This window comes from Poecilia reticulata, linkage group LG2 (assembly GCF_000633615.1).
Source record: "Poecilia reticulata strain Guanapo linkage group LG2, Guppy_female_1.0+MT, whole genome shotgun sequence".
In the NCBI taxonomy this organism is placed as follows: Eukaryota; Metazoa; Chordata; class Actinopteri; order Cyprinodontiformes; family Poeciliidae; genus Poecilia; species Poecilia reticulata.
In genome coordinates, this window is record NC_024332.1 from 7,610,700 (window position 1) to 7,619,916 (window position 9,217).

General features: G+C 40.7%; 1 protein-coding gene across 1 annotated transcript; it reads right to left on the reverse strand.

Moving 5' to 3' along the window:
- Nucleotides 1-2,261: 2,261 nt before the first annotated feature.
- Nucleotides 2,262-7,920, reverse strand: LOC103473792 (tubulin alpha chain-like). Its single transcript, XM_008424289.1, has 4 exons — nucleotides 7,813-7,920; nucleotides 5,271-5,493; nucleotides 4,109-4,257; nucleotides 2,262-3,427 (listed from the first exon to the last, which is right to left on the reverse strand). The coding sequence occupies exons 1-4, from the start codon at nucleotides 7,813-7,815 to the stop codon at nucleotides 2,453-2,455; spliced, it is 1,350 nt and encodes a 449-aa protein (XP_008422511.1). The 5' UTR covers nucleotides 7,816-7,920; the 3' UTR covers nucleotides 2,262-2,452.
- Between the last annotated feature and the right edge of the window lie 1,297 nt (nucleotides 7,921-9,217).

The following is a 9,217-nucleotide window of genomic DNA, read 5'->3' on the forward strand; positions in this document are numbered from 1 at the left end:
AATTTTTAATACAGAAGGGTTATGTAATTGGCAAAAAATAAAAAATAAAATGAATACAGCTGTTCACAGGGTGCTGTACTAAACTTATAAGAAAAGTCCGAATATTATCCATGTCCATTAAGGCAGCGTTTTGTCATGGTCATTTTAGAACAAACAGTCATTAGGAATAAATCAGACATGACCGTCACCTACACCCTCCACTAATAATTTAAGACACTAAATATCAGTGTTACAAACACTTCCTGTTCATCCAGACATGTTAATTCAATGATTAGTGGGAGGAGAAAGTGTGGTAGAAAAGTTTCACACACAACAGGAATAAACACTATGTAGCAAACCAAGCCAGGCAATGGTAAACTGTACAGATTTTTTTTTTAGTTGAGCTTCATTAGTGTTCATTCATTTTCCGTTTTTGTACACCTTTCACTTAGAAACACTAAAGAAGTTAGAAAATATTCCTATCTAAAATCTACTAAATGGGCAGGATTTGTAAAGCAAATTTGTATTTTCACAACAGAATTATGTTTTGGCCGACAATGAAACACTAAATACCTCGATACCTTAGAGAGAACTAAAACATGCAGGATGCTGGACGTCGAGGACCGACTTTAGGCACCCCTGACTTAGAGAATTCCCGCCAAGTTGATTAGCAAAATAAAACACAGGAAGCACGCAAAAGGACTATCAAAATAAAAGGTACTCAGTCTCCCTCTGTGTAAATCATGTACGAAAAGGATTAACAAAGCTGGCGTTGCAGATTAAAATGATTAAGAAACAGTTTTTGAGCAAGATTATTTAAAATATATATTTTTGAAATAACTGAAAGTAACTTGAAAGTGTTAGTTTCAGTTGTTATAAAAATGCTGCATATGTCAAATATGACTTAAAATATTTTTTTCTGATGATGGAATAACATAACATGTACAACTCAATAAAGATGAATTTATATATCACTGCGCCTCTAATGTTTCTAAGAATGTCAAACTACATCACCAACTTGCTCTGATAGCAGCAATATCAGAAGTATCTGTTAAGCATCAAAGATACAGTAATTAGTTATTTCTAGTATTCCAGATACTATTTTATGTGGCTAAAGATTCTATGCTAGCTGTCAGCAAGAGCTACAATTTGTTACATGAAAATTTAGGATGGCTTTTTGTAGAAAATGCTTTTAACTAACTTGTTCTAGACTGTACCAACCTTAAGTTAAGATTCAAAGCTGTCTGGCAAGGAAGTAAAAGTAAGACTCAGTAGACTGTAGCTGCATTTATCTTTCTTTCTGTCCTTCGCGACCTTTCTCTAAATCCCACGTCCAACACTAGCGAGATTCCGCTCCAACTGAGCCGTAATTACACAGAGGCAATTACAGAACCAATATGAAGGCCTCGTCTACAGAGGAGGGAAAGAAATGCCAGCAGCTCAAAGTTTCGGAAATTAAAACAGGGAACAGGAAAAACTTACATTTCTGTTGGTTTTAGAGAAACTCTAGGAAGAAAATCTACTCCAGCAGAGCATTCAGGTGGTTGACATAAAAATGCAGAAAAGTACAAAGCAGCACTAATAATTTCCCAATAAAAAGTGATACTTTTATGTGGCTTTATAGTAATGTGTGGCACCACAAGATGTCGCACCCTCCTTATGACCCAAGCTTCGATTGTTTTAATAATTTAACATGTGTTTATGTGGTGTTTATATGCAGGGCCACACAGTTAGTGACGTTCCGGTAGTATCATTGCTTGGGCATGTGGCTGTTCGACGTCGCAGACAGACTTTATACATTTAATCAACTTTATTCTCGTTGTTGATTATTACTTTTCAACTTGGTGAGCCACAACAAATGTGACACATTTTAAGGCGTATAATTGTAAAAACACTCTCACCTGTTCATAATATTTGGTTATTTCTTATGAGTACTATTAAAATTATATGGAATGAAAATTACATTTACACAGTTTAATACTTATGTAGAATTTTGATGGCATCAGTAATGCTTTGTAATCAATTAATTCGGTTTGGTCTTTAATTTTGCAGATTTTACATCTTTCCATCATACTGCAATCGCCTTCTCATAGTAATAGCATACTGCCATCCTGTGGCCAAGTACCCTCTTCTCATTCAGAGAGCTGTTACGCAATTATTTTTCCTCATTATACTAATAAGATCCTCATATTATAGTTTGCTCATTCTTAAAAATAGTATTCAGTCTTATAAAGATAAATTAAGTCATTTTATTTTTAAAGTCAAGAAATGCTTGACACATGTGATGTTGGTGTAAACAGCTTTATTAGAAAATACATTTTCTGTTTGGATTTTTGACACAACTCAACACCATGGGATTTAGCTCGTTTAAACTGCCATTTTACAGTGTTTAACCAATTGTCTGCAAACGACCAATAACGGCAGGTCAGCCCTCGTTCAGACTATGGATGAGGATTCTCCAATGCATCTCATTTTAATACTCTTCCCCCTCTTCATCCTCTTCGTAGGAGTCAATGCCGACCTCTTCGTAATCCTTCTCCAGGGCGGCCATGTCCTCCCTGGCCTCTGAGAACTCTCCCTCCTCCATCCCCTCACCGACGTACCAGTGGACGAAGGCCCTCTTGGCGTACATCAGGTCGAACTTGTGGTCGAGTCGGGCCCAGGCCTCTGCGATGGCCGTGGTGTTGCTGAGCATGCACACGGCTCTCTGCACCTTGGCCAGGTCGCCACCCGGGACCACAGTCGGAGGCTGGTAATTAATGCCCACTTTGAAGCCAGTGGGGCACCAGTCCACGAACTGGATGCTGCGCTTGGTTTTGATGTTGCTGATGGCCACGTTGACGTCCTTCGGCACGACGTCACCACGGTACAGAAGGCAGCAGGCCATGTACTTCCCATGACGGGGATCACATTTCACCATCTGATTGGCTGGTTCGAAGCAGGCATTGGTTATCTCTGCCACAGTGAGTTGCTCGTGATAGGCTTTCTCTGCGGAGATGACTGGGGCGTAGGTGGCCAAAGGGAAGTGGATTCGAGGGTAGGGCACCAAGTTGGTCTGGAACTCGGTCAGATCTACGTTCAGCGCTCCATCAAAGCGCAGGGAGGCGGTGATGGAGGAGACAATCTGGCTGATGAGGCGATTCAAGTTGGTGTATGACGGGCGTTCGATGTCAAGGTTCCTACGACAGATGTCGTAGATAGCCTCGTTGTCCACCATGAAGGCGCAGTCGGAGTGCTCCAGAGTGGTGTGGGTGGTCAGGATGGAGTTGTAGGGCTCAACCACAGCTGTGGAGACCTGAGGAGCTGGGTAGATGGCAAACTCCAGCTTGGACTTCTTGCCAAAATCTACTGAGAGCCGCTCCATGAGCAGAGAGGTAAAGCCGGAGCCGGTTCCTCCTCCGAAGGAGTGGAAGACCAGAAACCCCTGGAGTCCAGTGCACTGGTCAGACTGAACAAGAAAGTCACAAGTTACAATGAAAGACTTGAAAAATGTGTTTATAAATGAACATAATTTTAATCAGAATAAAAAAAGTTGTGCTTTATTTAGAAAAATGAATATAAAAGTCCCCTTAAAAGTGACTTCTACTCTTATACCTCCTACCTTGAGATTAACCCATCTTTTGTGAAGAACTTGCTAAGTAGTAACACCATTACAAAAAAAGTCAAACTAAAGGTTTTACTAGAACTAAATTAAGCAGAAAATGTCTTACAACATGAAGTAGGCTAAAAGATTGCAGTGTCCTAGTTAAAGTTGTACAGCAGCTGGGCCTAAGCCAAGTGCAGATTTTCAGATAATTTAATTCCCTACGAAGTTATCCAAATCAACAAGATTCAATGTGGAAAAATGAATTGCTTGCCTCAAACTCTTTGGGGCAAGCAAGCATTGTCAAGTAGCAATGAAAATAGCTAAGGAATAATTTTTGCCCACTTCTCATTCTAGAATTGTTCTTAATTTACCTATATTTGAGGGTTTTCACGACTTAGCCTATCAAAAGTCACGTCTGGTCTTTGACTTCAAAATCTACATTTTTAGGTCAATTCAAATTGCTGGTGTGCTAACCTACCTCCATCTTTTGTTTAGTTTTTTTTTTACCCTTTGATAAATTGCGTTAGCTTTTATCCTCCTTACCAGTTTGCGGATTCTGTCCAGGACAGAATCTATGTGCTCCTTCCCGACGGTGTAGTGGCCTCGGGCGTAGTTGTTGGCAGCATCCTCCTTGCCTGAAATCAGCTGCTCGGGATGGAACAGCTGGCGATAGGTTCCGGTTCGGACCTCGTCTGAAAAAAAACACAAAAAAAAACAAAACATAGAAACAGGGTTAGTACTGTGTTAAACTGCCTTTCAATGCTGTTTCAAATGCTTCTTTAACCATGTGACTGAAACATGACTAGCACGTTGTACACTGTGGGGGAGTAGAAGTGAGGAGTTATGAGTAGATGCAGGGCAAGCAAATAAATTCAATCCGTTTAAAGTGAAATGTGTGGAGCTAATGCAAAATTATTAGGAGAGTGTGGTAGTTTTTTGGGGTTTGAGCTCATTTAAATGGCTTTAAAGCTTTTTGTTTGTAATGGTTACATTACATTGATAGTAGGTGGAGCCATTTTTTATTTCTTTTTTTTTTTTAAGTATACTGTCAGAATTGTTGTCCGAGTCACAACGCTTCACAAGTGGAGCATTATGGTTTTTGCTACAATGCTCCAGTTGACAACTATGAAGAAAAATCTTTATTAGAAATTGTTAAATTCTTGTCTGTTGGAAAAGAAACAGAAAAAGAGAAAAAAAGAAAGGGAGAGAGGTGAGATTAGTGTAGAAGAGAAAGAAGGATAAAGAKAAAACAAAACAACATCCTAGAGTGAAGTTATTTTAAGGTAAGATGGTTAGAGCCGATGTAAGCTGAAGTGGGAGGTGCTAGTCAAAGAGGAAAAAGAACATTGTTCAAGGTTGTTTTGAGTTTCAAAAGTGGAACATTTTCTACCCCGGAAACTCTCTTTCAAATGTTGGACTTTTCAAACTCAGAAATCTCCTGTGTTTGTTGCTTTTCCCTTTTAAATGATGGGAAATGTTCAGGCCGACGTGTGTACGTCCTGGTGCATTTCTGAAATTAATCCCCGACACCAAAGAAAAAAAACGGCTTCTTGAAGGTTCCACCCTCTACCTTTTGTTTCACTCAATAACAAACAATTGTTCCTTTACACTTTGGGATACTTCACCAGAAAAGCTGGTTTCAGTCACAATAAAAGGGAACATTTGGGGCTATAAACACGCCTTGTCTGGCGGTGAATGTCCTCACCGATGACGGTAGGCTCCAGGTCCACAAAGATGGCTCTGGGAACGTACTTCCCTGTGCCGGTCTCGCTGAAGAAGGTGGTAAAGGAGTCGTCGTAGCCGCCGGTGGGCTTGTTGCTGGGCATGTGGCCGTCGGGCTGGATGCCGTGCTCCAGGCAGTACAGCTCCCAGCACGTGTTGCCCATCTGGACGCCGGCCTGGCCGACATGGATGGAGATGCACTCTCTCTGAGGGAAGACAACAGGGGGGGGAGAATCCAGTATAAACAGATGAGCGCTTCAGGTTCTAGTGCAAACTAAAAGCCAAAAAGCTGAATTTTTAATTAGATTTCAGCCAAACGTGTCTGAACTCGATTAAACTGTCGATTGAGTGCTTAAAAAAACAAACAAACAAACATAAAAAAAAAATCATAAAACAGGGTGGAGTTTACACTGTGGCCAAACGAGTTCTTTGCTAAAGTATTTATACCAACTGAAGATTTTTTTAAGACGCTGACAGCTATAAGAATCTCTTTTGGAAGTCTGAAAATGCATGCGAGAACATGCTATGATAAGAGCAGATCGAAATCAAACCTTTCAGACCGCGTATGATACAAACTATGTGGCAGAAAACTAAGTCACTGTGAAGCATAGTGGTGGCAGCAGCATGCTGTGTGGACACTCATGATGCAGAAAAAAAGAAGGTCAAACTGGGTCATAGTTTTCCTTTCCACCAGCACAGGGACTGTAAATATACAACGAGAGCTACGATATTCATATTTTAAAGTAGCCTAGTCAAAGTCCAGACCTAAATTCAATGATAGTTTCAATGTAATCTTGAGTAAAAAATAATATAAAAATGCTACCACCACCTCAAAAAAACTTTAAACAGATATCAGAAGTACTCCACAGAATGATACTGCCACCATTTTTCTTTCTTTGATGTAGGAATGATGTTTCCAAGACAACGCATTTAAGCACAAAAATAAAACCAACCTAGATATTTCCAACAAAAATCCCAGAGAATTATACTGCAACACCATTTTATTCACGGGAAAATGCAGCGTTCACTATCTGCCGCATAGTTCACATCCAAATGAAACACACTGCGGCTTGTGTGTGTTATGAAAACGTCTCCAAACAACGGCCTCTAGTATCTGCCGTACCTGCACGGATATGACGCCAAAGTCAAAACAAACGCCGCTAATCACCAGATCATCATCATGTCTGCAGGGACCAAAGTGCCTCCACACCCTGCTGAAGTATTTTTCGAGCCGGTTGTAAAGGTGTAGCAGTGGGGAGGGCGAGGACGAGGGTGGAGCAGAACAGTTTGAAAAGGGTTTGAAAGGAAAGTTTGTTCTGAGGCAGATCAACGCCTCGATGATCCGACCACTTGTGGAAATGCAATCAAAATGCCAGTCATACCTCCCGGCTCAGGCGTCCCAAACCTCGGCGTTAAAGGTGTACAATCGATGACTCCGGCTGCTGTCTTTAGCCTCTGTTCTAAACAGTGACACGATGAGGTGAAATTATTTTCGATGTCTCCTTGCTGATGGGAATCGTTTCCCATTTCGGTTCGAGAAACAATAAAAACACGCTTTGAGCGCCGGTCCCCTTTAAAACAGGGGAGGGGTTCTCAGCTGCTAAGTTTGGCAATAGCAGCCAGCTATTTTGAGTCCGGTGTCGCACAGAGCTCCGCTTTAACCCACTAACCTCTAATCACATGTTCCAGTGAGCTCAGCGCGTCACAGAGAGTTTCTGTGCCAATTTTTTTTTTTCCTTTTTCAAAAAAATCATTATGTGGTGATTCCTGAGCAGATTTAAGTGAGATGTGGGTGTGGCTGCCTGTTGCAACACGCTGCGCTGAATCAGCCTTTAAGCAAAGAGAAGTGGAGAGTGGGGGGGGAGGGGGGGAATCATCTGCTACGTCTATCTGGTCCCGCCTGAAACGAGGTCACACATGGAGGGCAAACACAGTGGGGCATTGTGCAACACAGGAAGGGAAAAAGAGCTACAGGGGGTTATTGATGAGTTTCCCACAGAACATAACTATAAAAATAATACTAATAATACAAAGAATCAGAGTAAGTTTGTGCTTCATTTGCCACGAAATGAGGTTGTTGAAGCTCCACGGTCCTGTTGGTTGAGACCAGAGAGAAACAGCGTTGTGTAAACTCCAAACACTAGAACGGTTTGCCCTCATGCCACAGAGTCAAAGTCCGGCTTTGTGGATTTCATTGAGAGGAAAGCTGCTGTGTGTACCAAGCTGATTTTCAGCAACGTTGTGTAAACAGCAGCAGCAGCAGCATTCCCGGGCCGACAAGCAGTCCACATATGGAAACAGTTAACCTTTGCAGGCTGGCAGCCTGCTGAACTGCCTGTAATGCTGCATTTTGTGGTAACAGAGAAGCTCAGACGAGAGGCTAAATTTGGGAAGGAAGTGTAAAAGCAGGAAATGATGAGTCACATTTCAAACTTTCGATAAAAAAAAAAAAAAAGCACTGAACACGGACCCCTTTTGTCGATTTGAAGATAAGACTTCTTTATCGGCGATGAGGAAATACTCACCATTTTCTTGTCCTTTTCTGAGGGGAGGGAGAAAGAGAAGTTCAGACAGGCTGGTTCTCACAGTGCAACCTTAAGGAGATCTCTGTGAGTGAAGTCCTGTCAGAGTGGGATGGTGAAACCTTTATATAGCCGGAGAGGAAGGAGGGCGGAGGAGGTGGAGCCGACGACAGCTGCAACTTTCTTCCACTCTTCAAATCTTCCTGGTCGCTTTTCATAATAAAATGGGCAGTAAAAACGTTCACATTTTAAAGTCAAATGTGGTTTTATGTGGTCAAAGGTTTAACAAAACTAAACTCTGAACACACAATGAAGAAAGTTTTAAAAATTGCCTGAATAAAATTCTCTCTCTCTCTCATTAGTCTGGCATTTAGCAAATAGAAAAAAACGTTGGTCCTAATTCTGATTTTACGTCAGTTTTTACGAAGTATATATTTTCTAAAAAACATACCAGTAGGAAATTATTTTTTAAAGAACTCGCAAAGATAAACACATAACCTAGTAAGTAGAGATGCAAACAAACATGCTTCATGATCAGAAAAAAAAAATCTTAAACATTAAAACCAAAAATAAGAAACTACACAAGGTAATGCTGAAATGCTATTTTACTCTCTGCCTTAACTATATTGATCTATTTTTTTCAAGCAGTCAAAGTAATATAAAACTATAAATCTTTATAGCTAAATACGAGCCATGGGAACACCTAATCTTTTAAAATGCAAATATAATAAAATCGACCGTTTTTTTGGTCCTGTAATTCACGTTACAACCACTAGATGGAGCCCTAATCATTTACGTTTGTGTCTCGTGCTCTTCATGCGGCTGCCTCCTGACTGCTTGTGTTTAAAGCGCATTAATTACGACCTATAAGTTATAGTTCGGGCCCCTGAAATATATTTTATGTCAAAGCCACATAACCAAATTCCCATACTTCATTGGAAATTGGCATTTTCGCCAATTTTCGAAAGGATAAGTAAAAAGGTTCGACATGAATTTATAAGCAAGTTCTATAATGGGAGGCAGAAACGTGAACACAGCTGGAAAATTAACCACATAGCCTTTGTACATCCCCTTTAAGAGAAAAGCTAATAAAATCAGGATTAAAGAAAAGAGAAGTTCATCTCTCTTCTCTATCTTCTATCTCTGAGGCTTTTCTTGTAATCGTTAAAGGGGGTTCTGATCAGTAACACTACAGGAAGCTGATTTATCACCGATTTTCAATCCATTTTTTAATGTCGTTTATAAACAGCATCCAGGTCCAACTCAGAAGAGAAAGCTTCATACATCTTCGTGTTTATAACGGCAGAAGTGCTCTATTTTCTGCTGGCATTTACAAAACTCGGTGCCACAGCGAAAGTGAAGTCTTTGTGAACTTTTCCTGTCCATCACAACCGACTGAAATTCACGG